Genomic DNA, 27888 nt, shown 5'->3' with positions numbered 1-27888 from the left:
CTCTCTCTCTCTGTTGTAACAAAACATGGCGTGTACCTCATCCAGTGTGTCTTTCAATTGTCCAATTTGTTTGGATCTACTGAAGGATCCAGTGACTACTCCGTGTGGACACAACTATTGTTCTGCATGTATTAAGGGCTCCTGGGATCAGGAGATTGGTAAAGGCATCTACAGCTGCCCCCAGTGCAGACAGATATTTATGGCAAGACCTGCTCTCAGTAAAAACACTCTGATTGCTGAAGTGGTGGAGCAATTACGGAAGACGGGAGGTTTGCTGAACATGAATTCGACATCAAGTTTCGCTGGACCTGAAAAGGATCAGGAGAGGATTTTGTCTCGTCATAAGGTCTTTGAGGTTTAAAAAATACATATTTGTTATTTTAATGAACATTATACTCCTTAAACTCTAAGGGCCTGATTTACTAAAGTATTGTGTACATAAACAATGTCCCATACAAATTCACGAATAGGTGGAGTGATATGGTTTCCGGGCCTATATGTTTTATTTTTACAATAGTGTCTAGTAGCCTATTAAACAGCCCTGTTCTTCCACTTTTCGTATTGTTTTCTCATGACATTCCTATACTATAATATAACTATAATTGGAAAATAAGTCCAGATACAGTGGCTAAACTTTGGCAAATTGTATGTTTGATTTAACAACATAGGTGTGTAACATTTGCATGTGCTCTGCTTTCTTCTAATTTCGCCCTTTTAGATTGTGTGGTCAGTTTGTATGGTTCAACCCTTAACTAAGCTACCTTTTAACTGAATAAGTCCTAATTTCCTCATTGCTACTTTCCTCTCAACCATGCCACTCCTTCCATTGTTGCCCAATTCTCTCTCTCTCTCTCTCATGCCTTGTATCTTGGAGCTGTTCATTTAAGAAGGGGTCATGCACCAGTAATTACAGTAATTACAAAAATGTCTCACATTAAATAAAGTAAATTTTATTTGAAGTCTATAGTGCATTTTCCATGCACAAAGTGCAACACAAAGTGCTTTACATATAGAAACTGACATAACAAACAATTAGAAACAATCCATTAATTAAACAAGTTTATTGGTTAAAGTTAACCTGCTGGAGCAACTTCACTCACCTGCGTATCCATATCCTAACATACACGGGTAACTTACCTGTAGCTCTGTCTGTTGCAGTCCCCCAAAGCAGGTTTTCAGATACTGTCCCAACATGTTGTGCATGATGGTCATGCAGTTTGCAAGATTTCCACAGGCTGAAACTAAACATGGCTTTCATGGTTGCTAGTTTTCCAAAAATAGGCTAAAACTAATAGGCCGGAGTGACTGTAGGCTATCCTGTAGCTAGGCTATGCTACTTGTCTCCCTTTCATACACTGAGCATATGTCTGGGAATGTTTATCATAACAAATGTGATTAAATATGGATTTTTGCTTTTATTCAATTATCACACCTGAACATTCACACCATTCACTATATAGTTGTAATATTCAGAGTTCCCTTTCAGCTGACCTAATTGTTTGCTTGTCTAATCCATCAACACCTCCAATAATTCCACTGGATTGAATTTCTTTTTGAATTTGCAGTTTGTCTGCTTTATGAGACACTCCATGATGGAGAGCAATATAACACACAACCCCCTTATTTAAATACTGCTGTCTTTGTTTGTACACAGTCATTTACAATTTTTTCTTAGTTGATCACCAACAAAAAAATCAATTAAACGTGCAACATTTTACCATGCACTCACAATTTAGCCTACTCTTTCTTTGGAATCTTATTATGACCGCCGCGCAGCGAAGCGGTTTAGTCAGATTTTTTTTCTTTTCTTTTTCGCATGTCCAAATTTCCGTCAAGGATTCCCGGGACACTGTAAGACCGGGGTACACGAAACTTGGTGGGCATGCCGCATGTAACCCCACATGGATATCATGGAACCTCCTTTTTTTCGTTTTGATCTGTAGCCCCCCCGCTGGACTGGTCCCCCCGAAAGGAGGGTAGGGCAGACACTGTGAATATCTCGAGAACCGTAGGGTTTAGGAGGACCAGTTTTTTTTTTGTATGTTGATCTCAAAGGGCCATGTCAACCCATTCCATAACCACTCATTTCATGTATAGCGCCACCTAGTTAAACACAAAAAAGTAAAAATGAGGTGTATCTGGTATCTGTGACCTAACATAGTCAAAACTGCACGAAATTGGAAGTGTAGGATCATTATGACACCCTCTGAATGCACGCCAAGTTTCGTGGAATTCCGTTCATGGGGGGCCACACAATAAATTTATTTATGTTACTATACACCAACTGGCCTGTAGGTGGCTGGAGACAGTTTTCTGTGAATATCTCGAGAACCGTAGGGCCTAGGAGGTCCACCTTTTTTTGTATGTTGGTCTTAAGGGAGCATGTCAACCTATCCCATTACCACTTATTTCATGTATAGCGCCACCTAGTTAAAAATTAAAAAGCAAAACATTAGGTGTTTTCATCACAATATCTCTTGGCTGACATGGTCAAAACTGCACGAAATTGAAAGTTATAGGATCATTATGACACCCTCCGAATGCATGCCAAGTTTCGTGGACTTTCGTTCATGGGGGGCCTTACAATAAAATAATTGTATACAATAAAATTATTTATGTGTACATTTAGTGACCGTACACCAACAAGGATTCCCGGGACACTGAAAGACCGGGGTACACGAAACTTGGTGGGCATGTAACCCCACATGGATAGCATGGATCCATCGCTTTTCGTTTTGATCTGTAGCCCCCCTGCTGGACTGGACCCCCCGAAAGGAGGGTAGGGCAGACACAGTTTTCTGTGAATATCTTGAGAACCAGAGGGCCTAGGATGACCAATGTTTGCATATGTTTGCCTCCAGGGGTCATGTAAACCCATTCCATATGCACACATGTGCAAACAGATACACACGCACACACATACATTCACAGCAATCATACGTATGACACATACTCACACAGTAGACATATATACGCATGCATGCACATGCACACACACAGGCACATAAACATGCAAACACACAAGCACATGCACATGCACGCACAGACACCCACCCACACACACATAAACATAAACATAAACATGTACACGCACACATGCACACAATTCAAGAATTTCTCAGAATTATGAACAGGCAAGATGGGGATGGGGTTGTATAAAATGTATATTACTGTATTATTATTATTATTGTATATTATATGTGAAATCTATGAACTAATCATGTTTTGGTACTTGTTGTCTAGCAGTGAGAATTGAGTGTGCATAATGCAATTCAGTGAGACAGTTAGAATCATATGCCTTTCAGCATGACTTATTTTTGTGGAAAACATGTGCTGGACTGGGCGGCGGTCATATTTTGTACCGCTCTGCGGTACATCTAGTTAAAACTAAATGTATAAGCCTTCAAGTCATTTTCTTCAGTGACTTTTCCATTAGAGAGAATAAGATCTGGGAAATTATTGTAAAGAGGAAGGTCCAATGTTGCATAATCTGTCAAAAAAATAGCAGGGCACTTGTATATTTCAGATGGATGGGTGGACTAGATAACTGTCATAGTTTCTTAATTTGTCGCTTGACAACATCATAATATCTATTTAATAAGCCAAGCTAAGCAGCAGCTGGAATCTTTCCTTATGAGTGATTCATGACAGACTGACATAATCTATCACAACCATATCAGTTTCTATTGGCCCAACCTAAATGTGAGATTACAAAGTTCTTGTTTTATTGGCACAGGTGGTCCCCATCTGTATCTATGCATTTTTCATTATACAGCACAATTTTATTATTCATAACAAATTATTTTGTGGGTCACCTCCCCTTCCGGGCCACAGACATTCTAGTTACTATTGTGAGGATTACTGTATTTTGATGAATCAATAGCAAGCATATTAAATCATGTTTCTTTTTAGAATCATCTGGGACTGATCGAGAGGATGTTCCAGCAGAAAATCCAGGAGAGAGAGAAGGAGCTGCAGGAACTGTATCGGGCAGTAGGGAATCTCAAGGTGATTACTGACCAGAAAAGACAACAGGTGGCTGCTGGAGGTTTTAGCTGTCATTTGATAATTATTTAAATTTGTGACACAACTCCTTTCGCATTTTGTTATTTTGTTGTTGAGTGGGGTAACCATCGAAAACATAGCCTGAAAACAACAACACTTACCTAATAATGTTTGAATGACTGAATGACTGAAAAATCCTAAGGATCGCAGAGGAGTCGTTTGGCACTGGTTGCTAAAGGCTGCTTACATCTCGTGACGGTATGTCTTTAGCTGTGCTTTTTATGCACCTTTCGCTATAGACCAGGTTTTCCAGGTCAGTGGCGTAATGATTTTTAGACGGTGTAAGGTAGCCAATTTTTGATCATGCACCAGACCACACCTTATGTCGTTAATTGCCACACCCCTGGGTGCAAAGTTGAATAAAAGTGGAGCGCATGGCAAAAAAATCATGACTTTATTGAATGTAAGATAAGAATAAGACTGAAGAATGGCTTTTTTAGCGCAGCGTTCTGAGCGCTTTTAGGGCAGCGCTGGGCTCGTCAATGTCAGGTTGAGGGCGCCTCAGAAATATGGTTGAGGGCGCTGTCGCCACAAAAAACGCGATTGGTGGACACAGGCCCTAAGCCTTTTGTCACTGCTTTCACAGTGCTATTTGCCATTTTAGCCACATTTTTCTGAGCTTGATGAGTAAACGTTGCTGCTATCTTTGTGTTACACAGAGTCTGTCACATGAACGAAAAGTAGGGATAGGCAAAGTGAGGCTTTGTTAATATGTTAATTGGCTGGACAGCTGACTTTGCCTCTGGACTTAACATAACCGCCCCCTTCTGAATACCTATAACGTAACCGCCCCTCCTTTACCGTTTTAATTTCTGTTTTATCAGCCACCTTTACCGTTTTAAGATCTGTTTGTGTGTCTCCTAACAGAGCTCTGTACAGACAACAGTGGAGAACAGTGAGAGGGTCTTTACGGAGTTGATCCAGGTCATTGTAAGAAAAGGTTCTGAGGTGATAAAGCTGATCAGAGCTCAGGAGAATGCTGAGGTGAGTCGGGCTGAAGTAATCCTGATGCAACTACAGCAGGACCTTGCTGAGCTTAAGAGGAAAAATGCTGAGCTGGGGCAGCTTTCACACACGGAGGAGCACAACCATTTCCTCAAGGTTAGATCATGACATAACTGTCAACCCTTATGACATATTTATTTACATAATGATCTGTGCTGCATTTCCTGAATTGGAAACAGGTCTACAACAATCTAATCCAAAAAGAGATAATAATCAAATAATTGTTATCTGTGCAACATGTATGACATGAATTAAACTAAGTAGGTTTGGTGTCTAGGTCTGGGGTCCATGATAAATTAAGGTTTTATATGTGCTACATGATATGTGAGTAGAAAAAGCAGATAAAATATATATATAATGTATTGTTTTACAGTATATCCAACACTGAGCATAGCCTACTGATTCATGTGCTCAAAATCTACTGATATCATACATCATACATACATACATGTCTGCAGCCTTCTGGAAAGCCCTGGCTGAATATGAGGTTTGTCTCACCTTATATGCCTTTCTCTCCATAGAACTCCCCTCTCTCCAAAGACTTACCCAGCATAACTTTCAACCAAATCTTCTCTTTTGAGGCTGTGAATGATACTGTATCTGCCGCGAAGGTGGAGGTGGAGGCTACACTAGAATCCCTCTTCCAGAAGGCTAAAGTCAAGATATCTGAAACAGGTTCGACAAAGTGAAAGTCTTGACTTTGACGTGCATTGATCAAGACAGATATTCTTACCAGATTAACTTTTTTTTTTCTTTGTAGTGAACCCCGTCCAGCTCATCCGGTCTGTAACATGTGAGTGTCTCTCTTATACACGTGAAAATATATGTCCCCCAGACAATATACACACCATACATTTACTCAGTGAAGTATAGCAATACTCCATACTGAGATGTTGCTGACATGTTGCTGATAGATTCCAATTAAACCAAGAAAGTGGCTTAACAAGGATTTCATTTTAAATTCATACTTTTGGGAAGATATCAGGCGTGAAAACTGTCACTTGATGAGTCCGCTGTGAACCCCTTGAAAAGGTTGATAGACATGCTATGCACATCTAGAGCTAGCGCAAACAGTTAGCACAAGCATTAGCTAGTTATCAACATCTAGAAACCGAACTTCTATCTATGGCAAACAAATTTGCTATTGCTTCTGTTTATAGTAGAGTGCCCAGACCTCCCCTTTAGGGTGCCCACCTACCTTCACTTGAGCTGAATTCACCTCATTTGTTATATGATACATTAACAATAAAGCTTGAGATGCCCATGCCATGAACTCTTATTTTGTGGAGTGTTAGGGTTGCCAACTTTCTGATATGAAAATAATGAATGGGGGGGGGGGGGGTTGGCATTTTAGTGCCATATAACCATATATGACCAAGGAAAAGGGAAGTAGACCACGTGGCCCAGAAAGGAAAGCACCAACCCTTCACAAGCCATTCCACCAGACATGATCCGATTGTCAATAGGAACAAAGTCTCACATTACATCAGATTGGAAAGTAGGCCTACTGTAAAACCCAAATCACACAATAATAAGACATAAATTACACACATTTTTTAATGTAGGTTACAAACAGAGAAAGGTTTCCACCATTTTAATAGGCTCAGCTCAATTCTGATTGGCTGAGCGGCGTTCCGGTGATCTCTCAAGGATTTGCACAAGTTGATTCTCAATAATTCAATATGGAACACATCTTTTTCCTTTCAAATACGGGACGATTCCATATTTTACGGAACGGTTGGCAACCAGTGCCAGCTTTCTACATTGCCCATGCAGTATCCACAACTTTCCAGAGACTTTTTAGTTCTCAATATGAGGAAGCCCACAAGGATTTTTGACAGCACTAGCTTTTACATCCTGACATCTTACAGCCAAGAGTTAGCAACACACAATCTTTCTCAATGAAAACGCCTAAGTTCTCGCTGTTAGCACTAGCTTTTAGCTTTTGTCAATGTAACCAGAGAATGTCTAAGACGGGCTCTGATGTAACTTTATTCCGATTATCCGCCCGTCACGCTCACCAAGTTTGATTTTTTTTTTCCAGGCAGCAACCAATCAGTGGCTAGGTCCCGGCTAGGTCCTGCCTTGATGGGTGACTGACGTATTTAGTTATTTCATGGCGCATTGCAAGACCTCATTCAAGAACTCATTTAATATTACAATTGTTATGACACATTCAGGTAGCCATGCAAATACATGAAGGTATAAGTTGTAGCCTTTGAGATGTAATTTGTGTAGGATTCAAATGAAAACACCATTTGAATCATATAGGGTAGGCCTATGATCAGGAACACATTTGTGTGTAGGTCTGGTCTTAAATACATGGTGAATGAGTGTCTCTCTGTTTTGGGGTTCCAGATTCTGACCCTGATCTCCCAGACAGTAAAGACAGCCTATCCTATGGTAAGTTATTACTGAGTTAACCCAGCTTTAATATCTGAAGATATTTGGGTGCCCTAAGCACAAATGCTTGGTGGTGTCCCCCCCAACTAACCAACCAACCACCCACTCACCCACCCACCACCACCAAAGGAATAACAACCTTGCGATTGGAAGCTCCTGTAGCCGCATAAGCATTTCAAAACATCGCAACGTGAAATGCCACAAAAAGCGGTTTGTGAATAGGTCTTAGTGAGTTAGGAGTCCTCTCGACTTCTTTTAAGCGGTCCCAGACATAGGTGCTACTTGGTCTAAAATGCTTCGTGCTAAAATGCTACTTTCAGTAAAAAAAATGAGGAGTCCTAAAGTTAGGAGTGACACACCCATTATTTTTAGGAGTTGCTCCTAAATTCGCCACTTAGGAGCTACTTTTAGCCTTAAAATTCTTTGTGAATACGGCCCCAGATGCATTTTGTCTACACAAGCCGTCATTTACACAAAAAATTTCCAAGTGATTTTTATGTGTAGGCCTACATGAGGATGTATCCTATTTGCATGACATTACATATAGGCTACAGATTTTTAATTGTGAACTATGTCATAGAAAAAATCAGGGTTTGAGGATTTGACCATTCAGGAACACAATGAATCTCGATCTCATAAGCAAGGTAAAGGCCCGTACACACCAGATACGATACGATACGAAAATGCGAAAAATTCGTGTGCGAAATTTTCGCACTCAAAGTAGTGTTAATTTTGTCACCTATTTTTAATTTAGTCTTAGTTTTAGTCTTTTGACGAAATGTCCTTTTTAGTCTTTGTCATATTTAGTCATTCAAATATAATTTTTGTTAGTCAAGTTCTAGTCGACTAAAAGTCTCCTCATTTTAGTCTAGTTTTAGTCAAAAGAAAACTAAAGGTATCTTAGTCTTAGTCAGTTTTAGTCAACACATTTTAGTCTTTTTTTTTAAAAAACAAATTATTTCTGATTACCATTTGAGTCAAATAGTGTTTCACACATCTCAATTTTCCAACAATATTGTGTGTCCACAGGGCTACTCGTCTGTTATAATTACTCATTCTGATTTTTTGTCAGTCAGTATGTTTACATGCACAGGTAAGTCGAGCTACAGTTATAGCTCGGCTGGGATTTGACGATAGACAGTAAAAGATTTTTTTTTTTTTACTAGGGTTAGTTAAGTGGTCCTGAAACTGAAAAAGTTTGAGAAACACTGTGGTAGACCAAAGTATTAATGTTTTACTCCGCCTCGCTAGATGGCGATGCGCCCAAACACAACACATTCCCCAAACAGACTCTCCATCTTAGCCATAGCTAACTTGCTAGCGAACTTTCCATATTAGCTTACTTGCTAGCAAACTTTGCATCATCAGTCTAACTAGTTAAATAGTTGACATTACACGATGAACATTTTCGTATGGACATTCTGGGGGATGTTAATTTGTATGAGAGAAGCTTCAACTTCTGGGTATGTAGCATTGTGGCATAAAGCTTAGGTAGTTAGCTTGCTAATAACTCTGGCAGAAATCTCCAGTGTTCTTGTTCCATGTAGTTTCGTGTTGCAGCCACAGGGTTGCAGCAACAGCATGTAGACTAGCCTACAGGAAAGCTGTTGCGTATGAACTCATTCGGAATATTTTGAAAATGTAACAGCTAGATATTCTGTCTTCTCATTTTGTAGACGAAAATGAAGAGAGATTTTATCTTAGTTTTTATTTCATGCAAAACATTTTAGTCTCGTCTTTTTTCGTCAACAATAATGCATCTTAAGATAGTCTTAGTCAGTGTTTCAGAACATTACTGCAGTCTCGTCATCGTCTCGTCTTAGTCATGAAAAAAAAGGTCGTTGACGAACATATTTCCTCTCGTCTCGTCTGACGAAATTAACACTAACTCAAAGTGTACACACCAAGTCCGATGCGATTATTTTAATATTTCGCATTCTATTTCGCACTCACGTCACGCAGGTTCACACAGCGCCTTTCAGTAAGCAGGGAGAACTCATAAAATCATCAAGATTTGAAACAGATTATAGCCTTGATCATTCATGGAACCGTGCATTGGCTTGAGAGGTGCTGGGGAAATTAAAGCTTACAGCCATCCCTTGTCTATTCTACTTGTGCTATTGTGATAATTGTGCAGTCGAACCACTGATGGAACACATAAGTTGGTTGGGCTCATTAGTGCACCCATACTGTAGGCTACACCCACCCCACTACACAACACACACGCAACCAGATTCTAACGCTAGGCGGGAAGGGACATGATTAACGTTGGCATTAGTTTAAGGAGGATACTTAATTTAATTTAATTTAATTTATTGTGCTTATATAGCGCCAAAACATTACACATGTATCATGGCGCTTTACAGAATGTAGGCAATCAGAGAAAAGAAAAGAGGGAGAAAAGAAAAGGAAAAAGAAAGAAGGAAGGAAGGAAGGCCCATGGGTAACAGAGGCGAGGAAAAACTCCCTAGAATTGGAGATACATATAGGAAGAAACCTCGAGCAGATCCACGACTCAAGGGCCTGACCCATCTGCCTAGGGTCAATACGGATAGTAAGGTCTATAAACAATGACAAATGCATATGACAGTCAGGTGTGGAGAGAAGGACATGGTGTTTAAAGCACCTGAGGTGGAGGTTACAGAAGGTGGGATGATTACGTGTCCGGTATGATAAAGCATAATCATGATTTAGTGAGAGAAAGTGCAATAGTCCGGCGTCGGAATTGTCCAGGAAATAAAGTTGTGATGGGGCCAGTGGTGGGTCAGCAGACAGGCCAGAATCCGGGCAGAGTTGTCATAGGCAGGTGATGGGGCTGTACGGGCCAGGAATCCAGGTAGGGGGACAGTAATACAGCAGTCAAGGATGGGACTTCAGGTGGGATACGCTTTTATAGAGTTAAGCATTCTTCCTTGAGAAAAATTTGAACTCCGAGTCCGGGTAAATAGACGGACACAGAGAGGTCAGCAGGGAATGACGAGCTGATTTTGGGCTGAGCTCAACGTTGCGCTCTGCCCCACATTGAGCCCAGCCCCGATCTGCAAGCTGCAGCCAGGGGTGCCCACATATTGGACTCGAGGTATGCCATTTGGGCGGACTGGTGTAGCCTAACATGTTGTAGGGTAGGCAAGGCCTCATTTAAAATGTTACATGCCAAAATGCTATACGCCAACACGCTATAAAACGGCCATAGCCTATATCATGTAGGCTACATCTCACGAAACCATTTCACACGCAGGCTACGTCAAAATGTATAAGGAGCGGAGGCAGAGACAGCCTGTAGAAATGAGCATGGGATAAAATCGCACTGCTGCAACAAGTGGTAAAAATGTATCAGCTTGTATGACGATGATCCAACACACAGCAAAAGCTAATAATGATAGCCTACCAGTTATTAGCTTACCTTTATAAGATCCACAGAACGTTTTTCAGAGTTCCACATTGGGCTACTTCAGTTATGAAGCATAAAGCAAAGTTAACGCACCAGGAAATGTGAGGCAAAATTACGATAGTGGTAACCCTGGACATAATGCTGTTGTCAGCAGCATAGCCTATCATGACCTATTCTTAAAACTTCCATTTCCATGAATGCATGTTGTATTTTTTAATTGCAAATATGTGCAGTGAGAAGTCCTCTGTTCACTGCTGTAGTGAGATTTCATTCTTTTTGGTTGAGTGTAAAATGGGACGGTGGTAAGAAGTGGGGAAAGCTGTCTGTAAGGAGTTCGCACTACGTAAGAAATTCGTCAGGAGTACTCTTGAACACCTGAGAGAGTCTACTGTAACGTAAACTCTTTGTAACTTTGGCATATAGGCCTATTAAGGAGACTAGTCATTGTGAGCAGTAGGATCACCCAATCTATCAGCTTTTTTTCTGCTCGTCGTTCTATTGTGACATCAATGGAACCCTGCAAAATCATTATTTGATTGGTCAACAGCTCTTTTTCGCATGCGAAATTTCGCATGAAATGAGACCGTTGCGAAAATGTTTTTAATCGGAACGAATTTCGTCCTCGGTGCGTACAGACTAATACGAATGCATGTGTTTAATAGGCTGCATAATTTTGTGCGAATATTTCGTCCGAAAAATCGGACTCGGTGTGTACGGGCCTTAAGACAGGATACAGAGCCTACACTCTCGTTGTTAAATGGGTGTAGCATTAGGTACTAGATGTACCGCATAGCGGTACAAAATATGACCGCCGCTCAGTCCTGTACATCCGTTCCGCGAAAATAAATCACACTTCAATTTGTCTCCATATTTTACTCCATCCCCCACTCTTGAAACTTTTGTGTATGCTTGTTTGGCATGCCTGAGTGTGTGTGTGTGACTGCACAGAAAGTAGCCTACTGGTGCTGAAAAGGTGAATAGATTGTAGAATAGCCAAAGAAGATGTAGCATTGTTATAAAACCTTTAAAATCTCTAAACAATCACAAGTAGGGCAGTTCATCACAGTTCATCCATTGCAACTGGATTGATGAAAGGTCACTTACACCTGTAGGCTACATTGTATTTGGGAAAAGCAAAAGGTATCAGCATAATTTTATTTATTTATTTATTTATTTATAAATAAACAAAAACATATGTCAGTTCCATGCCGTTTTCAACAGCTATCAAAAACAAAGGTCATTTTTGGATGGATGGATTTTTTGTGAATGTTTCTTCTTCTACATAAGATTTTAGTCATCTTTAGTTCATGTAATACTTTATTGTCAATGCACAAATTAAGACAGTAGTCTGAAACGTTATTGTTAATGCACAAATTAAGTAACAGTAGTCTGAAACGAAATGCTGTTTTACATCTAACCAGTGGTGCAAATAACTGACATGTCCAAATGGGCCTTGATGAAATGCGTCGCTAGACTGTTCATACACATTTTAACGGGCCAAAGTTGAAGAGCTGTTGTCCGTTATTGTTCATGCAAATATAGGCTGATTCATGTTCCCTTGCATTGTGTAACTGAGGTCCATGGCTAGTCTGGCTTTCAGCAGACCAAGCTCAATCTTTTAAGAAATCAAAAAATAAATAGCGGGGCATAAAAAAAAAAAAAGGTTTGGTTCCTGTTGGTTGTCAGTTGAGGCCATGGGTCGGTAGGGAATTTTTTTTTTTTTTTTTTTTTTTTTTTTTTTTCCAGTGGCAGTAAGGGATAGGTAGAAAATCAATCCCTCCAGGATTTCGCGAGGTTTTTTGAGACTGTTGCGACCTAAAATGCCTGGATGGAAGTTGCGGTGATTTTAGCTGTTTCTTGTGGAGAAATTGCGGGAGGAAGTGAAAATTGCAAAAATAGTTTAAATTTAGGGCAATTAAGGTTAGTAAGACCAAAATCACACTGATAATCTTGATGCTTATTAAATAGGATAATCAAAGGTAAACAGTAAGGATTACAGAAAATCAAAGTAGGCCTACTTTATTTGTGAAAATGCTTTGACTGAGGTAATTCACAAAGCAGTATAGTAGAACTGTCCAAAAAAGACAGTCACCTAAAGAGATGGTATCATGTCATATGTTTCAATACATTCATATATTTTGTAATTCATATTAAGTTCATATCTTTTTAATAATTCATAGTCTGTGGCCTGCATAATTACTAATATCCAAGTAAGTATCTAGTAATTTCATATTGATTTAAACTATTTGACTACACTTCTGTTTAATGTCATTACATTGGTGGTGTACGTCTAATTGACTGCCTGCCCCTTTAAGGACGTGCGAGTAGCCTAATTACATTTCTGAGTGGATTGGAAGGCTTGCATCTCACTGTGTTCGGCTACGAGTGTAAATCACTTTTGCATAGTGCATTTGTGGATGCAATTGGGAATGTCTTCCATGTCATTAGTTAAAATAAATGTTAAAAAAAACAACTCGAATGAAATTATTCTTGGATCATAGAAGAGGTAAATGTCTTGCAATTTTATTAATTTCTATGATTTTGGTAGCACTACTCAAACTAAGCCCACAAGCTAGCAAACATAAGCTTGACATAAACATGACATAAGCTAAAAGGACATATCCAGGTAAACGTTTGCCAATGGGTTGCATAGCCTACTCAAATGTCAGTAAACCAAGTAGGCCTTAATTAACTTACTTTCATAGCCTATAGGTAGGTTAGCAACACCAGGTTGAGAGATGCAAGTAAGCAGATCGTTAACGTTAGCCTTCTATTTATTGTCATCAAAACTGCAGAGGAACGAACACTTAGGGCAGTCTTTGGCGTCATATGCAGAAGGTGCAGAAGTAAGTGTGCCATCTGGCTCAATATTCTGCGCGAGGGACTGTTGCGGTAGGTGACATTTCACAGTGAAACTACGATGATTGGTCAAATTTGCGAAAAAGTTGCGGTGTTTGGACAAAATTGCGAGTGCCTTGGTAAGTGACGAAAACAATCGTCTTCGTGAACAGCTGTGCATAGGCTACTTTGTAACAGAGAGAATACGCCCATCCCTATACATAACGCAAGGGGTAATTAATGTAATTATAGTTCGCCTTTTATTTGTGGATTTATTTAATGTAGCCTAGACTATTTAGTGTTATTTCTTCCCCAAGCTCATAAAATAAATTTGGGTCGCACATAAATTGACAGGGTCGGTCGGAAACCGGAACCCAAGAATTTTTTTTTTTATGCCCGGGCAGATCAGGCTGGGTTCACCCAGCCAAGTCCATAGGCACCCGATATTGTTTAATTTTCCGATTGAGATATCCACGCTCTGGCTATTCTAAATGCAAAAATGCATCAGGGAGTTATGACAAAACTGTAACTAACAAACTAGATCCTAATAGAAAGCTGTTAGCTTTCCTAAGCTAGGCTTATAAGGTAGGCCTATTTACACCATAAATTGTCAATAGGCTATGCTGGCGACACAAATAAAATCTCCTTTGGAAACCAATGACTTACGCCTTACAGTATCAAGCGGACTTAAACTGCCATATCGTGGCGAAAAGTTGTAATAAAATTCACGCAGCTCCATGAGTCAAGGAAAGCGCGAATGAAGTAGCCACTTCTAAATGGGACCCACCCACTACACAGTAGCTTAAGGTGTGTTGCTAAATCAGCCATAATGATTGTTTGGATACTTCACACACACGTTCTCTTTAATTTCACAGACTACAACTACCAAGCGGGAATCAAAGCACATCGATTCCCCACTCACACCCTGCACGCACTTAAAACAAAATAAACAGGCGTCTCAGTCTCACGCATGTATAGGCAAAACTGTATCAGACCGGTGTAACGTTGGTAAATCTTCCATTGCACAGAATGATTTTTGTAGCACGTGCAACAAATGACAGTCGAAAGATACAATTACAGTGCTGCTATCAATTTGCTTGGTATAACCGCATTTATAGTTTTCTATAAATGCAATCAATCAAATTGGCCTCCATCACTCAACCAACGCTAACGGTAACATTACCTAGGTCCTTATTGATATTATAAGATTAACGTACCTGCAGTAAAAACCAAGCATGTCCGATAAACATCCTCAGATTTATTTCGGCTTCAAGAAGAAATGGGAATTACATTTCATGTGAACATTGTCCTATCCTTATTAGACGTTATCTGCGGTAAACAGTCCTTGTAGGAGGCGTCCATTTTTTTCCAACTTCCAACAAAATTACGTCTCACTGCAACGATGCGCCATCTAGTGGACAAACGACTACTTATTGCCAATACTGGAAATGCAGCCATGATGATGATGATGAATATTTATTTTGGCTTTTCTTTTAATCTTACTGAATTTGTAATTATGTATCGGCCGTTCTAATACCGATAGTATGTGGGTGCCTGTGTGTGTGTGCATGTGTATATGTGTGCACCGCCATCTACAGGCCAATGAGTGTAGTCACTAAATATAGAGAATGTAGAGAATGCCAGGTCAATCATACACATCCAATTTGGTGCAGTTCTGAAAATCTTAACTGAAGATAGGGGCGATTAAAGCAGAATAATATTGCATTTTCATTTTTTACCGGGGGGGTGCAAATCACAAATGAGTGATTATGGGCCAGGTTGATGTGGGCCCTTGAGACCAACATACCATAAAAGATTCTTCATCCTCAGTGCCACGGTTCAGGTAGTTATTTAGGAAAATCTGCTTTTTTTGTGGTTTGGGGGGCCCAGCACGGGTGGGGAGTGGCCCCCGGGGACGAAACAAAATTTTTCCGTAAAAGTCTAGTGGGGCTACATACCCACTAAATTTCATGTGCCCCGGTGGTTCGGTGTCCCGGGTATCGTTGACCAATAATTCAGGAAGTAGATGACGGGAAAAAAAAAAAAAACTTTGACTATCCCTATATGACCGCTTCGCTAGCTTCGGCGGTCATAATAATGTATGATGGGTGTCGATCAGTACGGAACACAAAGAGTAAATGAAAACCAATCTGGAACTTTACTTGAGGTATTGGGAGGTCAGGTCACACAATCTGGTAGGCTATGCAACCTACAGTATGTAGGTATAAATGTGTATACATATGTGTGATTACGAATGCATTTGTGTGGTTTGAAAGGAGAATATTCCATTAATTCCATATTCCAAAATTTCCATTAATTTCCCATCATAAATTACATAATATTTGCACCTTCCTTATATTAGTAGCCTACTTGTGAAGCTCACATTTCTATACCATAAAATCTCCTTCTAACGATTTTAACCATATTTTAAATATTAAATGTAATATAACAGTGCCACCTAGTGTCCACATGCATTAACATTAAAAGTGGTAAGGGAAATATTTTGAACAACATGACATCTCATTGAACATGTCACATCTTTGCACATGTTATAAATCGCCTGAATCATGTGTAATAAAGCTAAATAATATAACATACATGCTTATATGTACAGATGTAAATTAGATTTTAAGAGGACAGCAACATTATTCACGAGTTGTGGAAGTTATATACAGGGGCAGAGCCAGAGGGGTGGCTCCGGGTGGCACAGGTCATCCTTGAGATTCAATTGGCCACCCCAGGTGCCACCCCCAAATCCTAGTCTACGATTGGCCATTAAAGGTAAACTATGCAGTATTGGCAATTTCCTTACTGTTTTCTCGGTTTTTGCTACTTTTTCGCTGGCTCTGTCATGATGAATGTCATGAGAAACTCCATCGCTACCTTTTTCTAGCCGGTGCCTAGCGTGTATTGAATGCAGTAAAGCGATTTGTTACACTCGTTATACTTCCTGACACTGAGGCCGTCGGCCCGCCGGCCCACAGTTGCAAGGGTGGTTTTTCCGCTCACAGGCGCTAGGGGGAAGCGAGACGGCCACCATTCAACCCGAAAAAAGTCATATAACCATTCTAATGACTCTGAAGCTGTTAAATGAAGGTACATTAAGCTAAAAAACTTTTGTAAGAGCGTTTAATGACAATAATGTCCTAATGTAATGTTAAGAAAACTTTTAATTTATGGTTCATCAAGCTTACTCATAAACACTCATCACCAGGCACGTGCAGAGAAGGGGGGCTACAGGGGCTCTAGCACCTGCCCTTTTTTGCCCCTTTAATTTCCAAGTGCCCTTTTGACAAGACCCGTTTTTTTACTTTTTAAAATGTGTAATACTTCCGCTAGTTCCAACGTGAATATTCGCTAAAATGTCTCATTAATAGTTTGTGAAATTAGAAATTTACAAAAATAACAATTTTCTGTGTTAATTGAAATCCGTGACGTCATTCAGTGAACTCTCAGAAGGTGCACGCAGGCACAGTGCTGCAGGAGACGTTTGGGAGCACGGTAAGGTCGCTTGGCAGTTAGCCTATCTGAACATACAATAGTATTCAGCTTAGAGAATAAAATGTTTAAAGTTGTTTCATGTTTAATGAAGTAGTAGGCTATCAAACCCGTTTTAACCATGTCATGGTCCATCCATTTCAATAACCTGGCAGCTTCGAAAATCTAAGGCTGAACGTTCATAACATATTCTGTTTAGGTTAATGTTATAGTAGCTTAGGTTAGTAGACCTAGTTCATAAAACAGAGTAGGCAAACCTTTTCTAAATCGTCATAAGCCGACGACATAGGCTACTGTAGTTGTTTAACTAACCCAACTCCACACGTCGTTCTCTGTTTACAGTAGGCTACATTATGCGTCATTTCACTCAGTGGCCACACGCACAGCACGTGAATCTGCAAGACACCAGCTTGCTAATGGTGGTAGTTCACTGTGATAAACATTAAAATTATAGCCTGACAAGCCAGACTAGGCAATAACATATTTGCTGCCGCTAGGGTGCGTCTAGATTTGGCTATTAAAATTAGCTTTGAATTTAATCAATAAGATGTAGCCTTATAGCCTATGATCTCTGTGTAGACAATAGCCTAATGAAAACTGAAAATACCTATCTGTCTGTGCCCTGGCTACAGTAGGCCTACAGTACATGCACTCCTATTGAATTTTCAGAACCAAGGAGAGAAATGAGAAAAATGTGTTACAGCTCTGTCTGCTATTTACACCCATTGTTCTTGATACATAATGAATAAATATGAAAATGTATAAAATGTTTATCAGTACATTAGACTACTTTGCAAATTGCTAAACCATATAATAGCCTGTCCCACCATCATCATTGAAATAGCATAATGCTAGAATTTAAATGCAAAAAAAAAAAAATGTCCAGCTCAGGTTCAGATGATTAAAGCTTTATAGGCTAGGGAATGTAAAACTTAAGTTCCAGTTTACACCATTCAAATTGTGTGTATCTTTTCTAGCTTTCGTATGCATTATGTTCTATAAAACATGATATTATATTCTGCAGTGCAAAGATGCCCAGTAAAGACAAGTTTTAAATAAAGTTTACACGTTTTCTGAAAATGTTGTTCCATGTGCCCTTTTTTAAAAAATTTGAGCCCCTGCCCCTTCAAATGTCTCTGCACGCCCCTGCTCATCACATCTACAGTAGTCTACAGGTAGGCCCTAGCGATATTCTGATGACATGTAGCCTATGACCATTCAACCAGTCAAGCATTTGTTGTAAAATATTGAACTTATGGGTAGTTTACATAGCTTAGGCTAAACTGTATCTTTCTTTCCTCCCTCTTGCCTGTTTTATTCGTCCCGATCAGGAGCAATAAATGAAACATTGTGCACGCGCCACAATAATTCCTGAACGCAGGGCTGGACTGGCCATCTGGCATACTTTTTTCTTTCTTTTTTTTGGCTGAGCCGGTCTTTATAAAGTTAATTTTCTATAGTAGCGTGTGACAACAAAATCATGCCTGCATTCTGTTCCCAGAGCTTTCTCTGTCTATGATCTGCAGTGTTTCTCAAATTATGAGCCTCGACAAGTAGATTGCTGGTCTACGAAGCCGTGTATTTAAAATACAAAATAGTATGTTGTCATTTGTATTTTATTTAGTTGGAAAAAAATGGCATCATATTTTGTATCAAAATACTTTATAGGTTTGTAGTTTAAAAATACTGCCAAATATTTTTGGTAAAACCAATAACCTACTTTTGGTGATTATAAAAGTGCAAAACAATGAATGCAGCACTGCACAGGTAATTTGCCCAGAGTTGTTGTGATCAGAATTGAGATTCAGGCAGATAAGTAACATGCAGGTTGCTCACACACATAATACACTCCCTCATACCAACCTCAAGTTTCTTGAGAACTTTAGTCATCCAGACTGGCCCTGATGCAGGGTTCTGTCAAGTATATAAGTATATATACTTTTTTGATCCCGTGAGGGAAATTTGGACTCTGCATTTAACCCAATCGTGAATTAGTGAAACACAAACAGCACACAGTGAACACACAGTGAGGTGAAGCACACACTAATCCCGGAGCAGTGAGCTGCCTGCTACAGTGGCGGCGCTCGGGGAGCAGTGAGGGGTTAGGTGCCTTGCTCAAGGGCACTTCAGCCGCGGCCCACTGGTCGGGGCTCGAACCGGCAACCCTCCGGTTACAAGTCCAGAGTGCTAACCAGTGGGCCACGGCTGCCCCAAGTAGTGAAGTGATATGCCAATGTTCCAGCAACTGGAATCCATGCATTTCCACTGAATTATTTTTGGAGTCTAATCCCTTATCATACCTGTTCATTCATACTCGTCGCTCGACTTATCATGACTAAATTCAAGATGGCGGTGAATGGTAAACTTCATGAAGGTACTGTCTGTATAAATCGTCTTATAAATAAACTACCAGTGCTTTTTCAAAGTTCTCAATGTATCGTTTTAAATGTCAAGGCCCTCGGAAATCTACCAATGAAGTATGGAGCTACTTTGAGCCTCGTAAATGGTGTAAAACAGTGATTTATTTGCATGGCTAGGCCGATGCCCGAGGCAACCCCATCGAAAAACTTTTGGTAACATCGACTAACTAGCGCCAGATTTCTGAGTGCAGGGGACAAGCCGAGATGAGCTATGAGACATATGTTCACACTCGGTATCATGTTTCAACACACTTTGGGTCAATATCACACCGGAATTCTCCTTTAAGTCACCTAGCTGAGACAGAAGGTGAGCCCTGCTTGCTCTGTTAACTCATTGAGTGCCAAAAACGTAATATTACGTTTTTCCTTCCCATGCGTTGAGTGCCAAAAACGTAATATTACGTTTTTAGCTTTTTTTTTTAATTACGAAACTAGACACTCTAATACACCTTATATGTGATTTTGGGAACTCTGTGATGAATAGAAATGAACTATATGACGATCGTGAAACTCATGAAAACGAACAATCTGGACATTTTATCTGGACATTTTATCATAACTCGGTTGCCGCTTTGGGTCGAATCAGTGACGCATGCACGTCAGGTCAAAACCAGGCCATTTTCGTGGGTCTATCACGAGGTGGCAGTCTCGCCAGGTCTCACTGATCACTTCCCGGAATGTTTACACGAGTAAGTAACAGGCAACACTTCATATTTCATGAAAGACGTTTATCTCCATTTCTAGAAAAAAACAGCGATTTTGATGAAAACTAGCCACTGTTTAGCTTGGGATTTCTCAGGAACGGAGGCGTGTAGAAATACACGGTTTGCACGCACTGAGAGCTTAAAGTCTCACCTTTTAATCGAGGTATTGTACGTGTTCATAGCTATAACACAGAATATGCTGTGGCTGTACACAAATCATCAGCAATGGTCTAGATTGCTGGCACTCTAGGACAAAGCTCCTGAAAACAGCTTGGCATTCAATGAGTTAAGGTATTTCTGTCCCTCCCAAACTGTGTTAAAATGGTATGTTTAACAGCACCCCTGGACCCTCATAATGATCCTCAATATTTATCAAAATAGTAATAATAACAATAATATCAATAGAATATTAAATATCAATAATAAAAACATAAACAAATTGACAAAAACGCAGGTCAAATTATTTTAACAGCTACAAAAATAGATGGCCATAGATAGTATAAGTTATTGTGGGGGAAATGTCTTGGATGGGTATATTTGTATATCTTCATCTAATAGAATAGAATAGAATGGAATATATTTTAATATCCCAATGATGGAATTTGTTTTAGCACAGCATAGCCCAGTGACAGACAACTTAGATAATACACTTTAATATGTTTGTTTATTTGTATTTGTATTTTATTCAAATAGGGCACAAATGAAGGGAAATGCTTTTCAAAATAACCATGTAGGCCTACTTGTAAATGGGGTCTAAAAATGAGCAGGCTGTGATTTGTATATGCACATTGCACTAAAATCTAATTGGTAATAATGCCATGTTATCTGTCTCAGTAGTCCAGGTTGTTTTTCCTGAACCAGTGACCAGAGAAGAGTTCTTACCGTGTAAGTTTAATATGTACATACTGTCACACAAACGCATGCTGACACGTGCACAAATACACACAGTACAACAGTACAAACTTTGAATTCAAATGGTTTCTTCACAATCAGAGTTGAAAACGCATTGTTTTGTCATGTAAGAGCCCTGTTCATGTTGCACAAAACTTTTAATGACATTTTGAGTCTGTTAAAGGACAAATCTGGCGCAAAATGAACCTACTGTAGGGATTAATAACACGTGATCCGAGTTTGACTGTTCTCTGGGATTTGTTTTCATGCTAATCGAATGTGACCAGTTTTACCACAAACCGCTAATGACCTTATGACGCTAGTCGTCGGAGCATAAATCCTAGAGAACAGTCAAACTCGGTACACATGTGTTATTAACCGCTAGGTTCATTTTGCACCGGATTTTTTGGCAAAAAGGCACGTTTAGATGATGCTCTTAGACCTAGCATTAGAGCTCACTGGGAGCACTGGCTATTTGCTGCAGCTACTCCAGTTTGCTAGCACAGATAAACACACACATAAAGATACATGCACACACAAGCAGACACACACACACACACACACACACACACGCATAAACGCACACACACACAAGCACAGACACACATACACACACAAACGTACACACGCACACACACACACAGGTATGCACACACACACACAAACGTTCGCAAGCACACACACACATAAACACACACAGACATAGACACGCACACAATACACACACAGTAGACATGTAGGCATACGTATGCATGCACGCACATGCACACACACAGGCACACATGCACAGACTCACACGCTTAAATGCATACACACAAGCACAGTCACACACATAAACGCACACACACACACACAACCACACACACACATACACATAAACACACACACACACACACAGGTATGCACACACTCACACACACATGCGCGCGCACACACACACACACATAAACACAAACACACACATAAACATAAACGCACACACATACAGTACACACACAGTAGACATGTAGGCATACGTATGCATGCACGCACATGCACACACACAGGCATGCACACACAGACTCACACACATACACACACAAGCACACACACACACATAAACACACACATATGCACAAACACACGCACACACACATAAAAACACACACATGCAGACACACCATTACACCCGCACAGCATAAAACACACACACATGAAGGCAAGCAGACACAGTGACACACACACACACACCATTACCCCCACACACACACTCACAAGCGAAAACACACACACACAAAAGCAAACGCACACATGCACACACTCATTTACATACAAAAGTTGCAAAGTTGCAAGGGTAGGAGATGGAGACAAATTGAGCGTGATTTATTTTTGCGGAGAGAATGTGCAGGACTGAGCGGCAGTCATATTTTGTACATCAAAAGTCATATTTTGTACATCTAGTTAATATATGTACAGTAACCGTATTCAGCATTGGTATGATTAATTCTCTATATCAATCAATATAACCTAAGAAAATAATAGCATTGTTTTACTGTAATATAGAACTTTACCAAGGCAAGAAAGGACACACACACACACAAATTCATATTAAAAAAAAAAAAAGCAGCAGCAGCAACACACACACACACACCTAATAAAAATACGTTGTGTGTGAAATTGTGTGTGAAAATTGCTGATTTATCCTCTCCATCAGATTCCTGTCACTTCACTCTGGATCCAAACACAGCACACCGTAACCTCCATCTGTCTGAGGGGAACAGGAGAGTGGCAAAGAGTATAGAGGCCCAGTCATATCCTGATCATCCAGAACGATTTGATGAGTATCAGGTGCTGTGTAGAGAGGGTGTGTCTGCACGCTGCTACTGGGAGGTTGAGTGGAGTGGGAGTGCTACTATAGCAGTCTCATACAGAAGCATCAAAAGGACCTATGCATGTGAAGGTTCACCTGAGTTTGGATGTAATAAACTGTCCTGGAAGCTGGATGTTTTCCGCTCCCACTGTGTTTTCTGTTATTATTATGACGAGACTAAAATCCCTCTAGAGCCCAGCTCCAGAATAGGAGTGTATGTGGATCACAGGGCAGGAACTCTGGCCTTTTACAATGTCTCTGACAAAATGACCCTCCTGCACAAAGTCCAAACCACATTCACTGAATCACTCTACCCGGGATTTGGGTTACATACTGGATCATTATTAAAGCTTATTTGAATTGCATATAGAATAAAGTAATAAGCCTGTAGGTTATAGCAATTTCAGAAAGTTAAGGGAATTGTTATGTATACGGTGTTGTGTGTGGTGCAAAAATCTGGACCTGTCGGGCCATGTATGCTGTTAAAGTCTACAATTCTATGCAAAGTGCTATGCAAAGTGCCTATCATAATGCTATGCTGTACTGCATTTTATCTTTGAACCGAATTATTGAAGTATTTCATATTGAGGCATTTACTAGTTAATCAATGCCGATGCCATTTATGAACTGTAATGCAAACGTACTTCAATGAGAAACAGTAACCACCATTATAAGAATTAGACCTGAAGTCATGATGTATCCTGTGTGTAGATTTAATTCAAGATGTATGCAAGTATATCTAATATAATTATATAGACTACATAATAGTTTTTTCTTTTTATGTTTTATTTTCTTTCTATTGTATCCAACAATGTAAAATGACTGGACTTGATTCTGAACACTGTGGGGGAGACACCCTTTTTATAGAGATGTCTGTGACTTATAGATTTTAAGTAGCCAATGATTTGTTAGAGGAGGAGTTTTCTGCCTTTAAAAGGCAACTTTTCCCGTACTTCGAGGCTTCAACTTCTACTTCGTCTCACTTTCATTTCTTCACTTTCCTATCATTCCATCTATCCCTACCCCGCTCACTTCTTTTTACTCTTTTGTTTCTCTTCATCTCATCCTCGTTGGGCCACCTGTCTCAGTGTGCCTGCACAAAAGCAGCCATACAAACTCTGGGTCCGGTAGAAGCCAAGGATCCTCGCAAGATTGTACAGCGTGACATGAACTTATTCTTTTCTATCCCTTCCTTTCCTTAAACTCTTTTTCCAATGTTGTGTTAGTACTTAGGTCATCTGAGTTAGCTTATCATGCCTCCTCCTTTTATTCTGAAATCAATATTTATCCTATATAAACTTTTCATAACCGTATGCTGTGGTGTTCTGATTCCCATTTATATGGGGCAAGGGTATTTCTGTGTTTAAAAGCTGGTGTTTGGTTGTGGTGATTCTGCAGATCACCACGAAACCAATGCTTGTGCCAACTTTTATAACCTGTGTCTTCAGACAGCAGCTGAATGCCAAACATCTCCGAGCTTGAGATACCTTTCGGGACCTATACATAATCTGCCTAACAACTTAAATTAGGGGTAAAGGATATATATGTAAAATAGGCAAGATGATCGGCTTTGCCTGACAGGAAGTCCCTGCCACTTATAATAAATACTTGAAGATTGTAGGTTTTAACATCCCGCTTAGAAGGACTGAATATAGAAACAACTGACATCTAACAAATTCGGGTGTAATCTGCAGGGGGCAGTACAATGGCGCATTGCGTTTCTTGGTGTTTTATACCCCCAAAGTTGTCTTCAAGGCAGCGCTGCCTGGAAGGCACTATGGTTAGGCATGGGTTAAAATTAGGGTTGGGGTTAGGTTTAGGATTAGGTGCCTTTAAGTCAGCGGTGGCAGCGCTGCATGGAAGACAACGTTGGGGGCATAAAACCACATCGAGCGCTAATTGCTTTAAAATGGCTTTACTATCTGTTACTATAGATAAGGTTTTACCAAGTAATCATACATGAATACAAAAACAATACTTTATCTATATAAATTGTAATTTTTCTTCCAAGCAAAGTAATTCTTCAGCAACAAGCCATGCAAGCAACTTATTTTATTGCCGCAGTATATGCGACTTGGATGACACTTACTGGATTGGCTTCCTGTCATTTCAATTCTATGATTCACCTTTACATCCCCAATCGCATCTATTGTGTCAACCAGCCATATGCCAACGCTAGGAGGTCAAATTCAAGACTCTTTTCCTCAGTGGTTCCTGGTTGGTGGCATTACGTAGTTGCCTAGTGCTATGAATTCCTGTGATAGTGTTGGCTCCTTCACAAGGGCGTCGTAGTGGGGGGACAAGTGGGAATAAATTACCCGGGCCCCAAGTGGGTGGAGGGCCCCTAAGGAGTTGAATTTTATTTTCCTTAATAATAAATAATTTCCTTAATTTAAAGATCTTAATAAATGTTATTAACTAATATAGATGCAAATATTTCGGGTAAATGCATCAGTTGATTGATGTATTAAATTGTGTCCAAGCCAACATTGTTTGAGGGCAGGCACCCTCTCCCTTGCACGAAATGGTTCCCCTGCTAGGCGCATTTTTGAAGTAACTTTCATTCTGCCGAAGCGGCAACGCAGACGGTCACGGTGTGAAGATGTTTAAGTCTAAGAAAGCTAAATCCGGTTCCCAGAAAAGAAAAGAGAGGCAAGAAAGGGAGAAAAAAAGAAATGAGGGAAAACAAATGTTAACAGCCTTCTTTCCCAAGAAAGGTGAGCCCAATGTGAAAGCAATAGTCTACAAATGAAATGAACTCCTGAAGGTTACAAAACACTTGAATACCACCGCGAATCCGCGATTATCAGTGCTAAAACAGCATTAACACAAAATTAGAAATAACATGATGCCTGATTTATAGCCTACCACAACATTTCAATAGCCTACTAATTCGAAAATTATTATGAGCTAATAGCTTAACTTAGTAGGCTCAATGTTATATAGGTTCATGAGGAAAGGCTGTCAAATTAGTAGCAAAGCTAACTTGTGAAAAGCATCACACTCAGTTAGCTATAGATAGCTGTTCTCTCAGCCAAAAGTGTTTTCATTCATTTCATGTTCTAGCTTTTAAACATTCTTCAAATAAAACAAATTCAGTGAAGTCTTGGGTAATAAGATTATTTTCTGTTATACAGTACATATAAGAGTTTAATTATTTAATTAATTCAATGTGTGATTAGATAGTAGTTAGTTGTGAACCTCATGCTTCATGCTTACAGCCGGTGGTTGGGGGGGGGGGGGGGGCCTGGCCACCACTTGTGCATAGGGCCCAGAATTTGGTGCTATGCCCCTGCTCCTTCAAGGGGTCTAAAGACTTATCTGTTCTGATTCTGTACAGTTAATTAATTCATTCTTATGGTTCTTATGAGTTATGGTTTTTATAGTTAAGGAATTTGTATATTTTTATTATTGATCGTTGATATTGTATTACTATTTTGCAACTTTTTAAAACTGTTTACTGTTAATTATCTATTGTATTGTTGTATTCTGTTATTGATGTATTCTGTAAGGGCCGAATTCTCCCATTCACTCGTAAGTCCTTTTTTACGTGCTTCCAGTTACGCACATCCTCCCATTCCTGCTTCTGTCACACCCACAGTGCACAAGTTCGAAATCAAGGCGGCCTTATGAAAAAGGCGTGTTTTATTTTATTTAAAATAGAACCTGACTGATCCACCACCTTGTTAATTTAGGTTGATATGAAAATGTGGAATGACTTTCTCATTGACCTTCTGAATGCCATTTAAATCCAGAAAGAGCACAAACCAGTCTTTGATTTTGAAAACGTAAGCAAGGTGAACTGAAGAGTGAATGGCCTACAGTAAAATGGTGGTAAAACTTGCGCACTATGTAGCAAAAGGTGCGCACATGGATGGATTATGAGCCAGTGGGGCCCTGGGCACAGATGTGAAAAGGGCCCCCCTGGCCACCTCAAAAGGTTGGTAATTTAGCTTAGTTATGGTGGTCTGGGGGCATGCTCCCCCAGAAGACATTTTTGAAAAATAACCCCTTAAATAATTACTTCTGCCGAGTTTTTGGAAAGAAGCATTAACCCTTTGAGACCTTTAATTTGTCATTGTAAGGGCCATCTATACATCCTATACCTTGTTTTTGTTGTATTTTTCAGGACAGTCAGGGATTTTTACCCATCTGGGAAAGTATAATGTGAGACTCAGACAGTTCTGCAGAGGGTGCTGGGACCACTAGTTGCTTTTAGGGCTCCAGCTAAAACAGAAAAAGAATAGTTCGCCATCGTTCCCTGAGTTGTTGCATCTGCTTAGGACAGAAGAAGACCGTCATTCAGCCAAGCTAGACAGGATGAAAAAGCACTTAGGGAGCTCAAAAGCTATGGCAGACACTCACATGGTTTATGATTTACCCACCTGTTACGATGGCGCGACGAAGTAGCTAAGCTACGAAAACAGGTTGCAACTCTGTCCACTAAGAGTGAAATGAATTCACAGGCTTGCAGACATCTAATTGAAACCAGCTGTATGGTCACAAACGCCTCGAAATGATGCTCCTTGCTTCCCGAGGCCTTGGTTCCGTTTTAAATGTGGTGAGGATGGCCATATTGTTGCTCGTTGTTCGAATGCCCCCAACCCGGTCCTGGCCCACCAAAATAATGAAGAGCTGAAAAGAAAACATGAAGCTCAGAGAACTCATCCTGCCAATGTCACCTCAATGCCTTTAAACTAGTAACAGCTCCTGTTTTGGGACAATCAGGAGCTGGGCACCAGTACATGTGTCCCAAGCCTATTAATGCTTTAATGAACAGAGCGAACACACAGAAAATCAATACAGAGATGTCACAATAGCCCA

The 27888-nt window shown here is 40.0% G+C and overlaps 1 protein-coding gene across 3 annotated transcripts; it reads left to right on the top strand.

Moving 5' to 3' along the window:
• On the top strand, window positions 1-24377 carry LOC143106758 (tripartite motif-containing protein 16-like protein). 3 transcript variants are annotated; one of them, XM_076271227.1, is made up of 8 exons: window positions 1-346; window positions 3913-4008; window positions 4933-5166; window positions 5592-5745; window positions 5831-5863; window positions 7429-7473; window positions 21159-21209; window positions 22909-24377. In XM_076271227.1, exons 1-8 carry the CDS (start codon window positions 26-28, stop codon window positions 23421-23423), a joined length of 1449 nt encoding a protein of 482 aa, XP_076127342.1. In that variant the 5' UTR covers window positions 1-25; the 3' UTR covers window positions 23424-24377. The 3 variants fall into 3 exon arrangements, with proteins under 3 accessions (XP_076127342.1, XP_076127341.1, XP_076127340.1); XM_076271226.1 differs by having other exon boundaries at window positions 1-355; window positions 21162-21209; XM_076271225.1 differs by having other exon boundaries at window positions 1-355.
• The last annotated feature ends 3511 nt before the right edge of the window (window positions 24378-27888 follow it).

The sequence above is a fragment of the Alosa pseudoharengus genome, unplaced genomic scaffold, assembly GCF_046254945.1.
Source record: "Alosa pseudoharengus isolate Yale_2024_CS ecotype anadromous, Long Island Sound unplaced genomic scaffold, YU_APseudo_1.1 YU_APseudo_1.1_scf_6, whole genome shotgun sequence".
Lineage (NCBI taxonomy): Eukaryota > Metazoa > Chordata > Actinopteri > Clupeiformes > Clupeidae > Alosa > Alosa pseudoharengus.
This window is presented reverse-complemented; position numbering and strand designations above follow the sequence as displayed.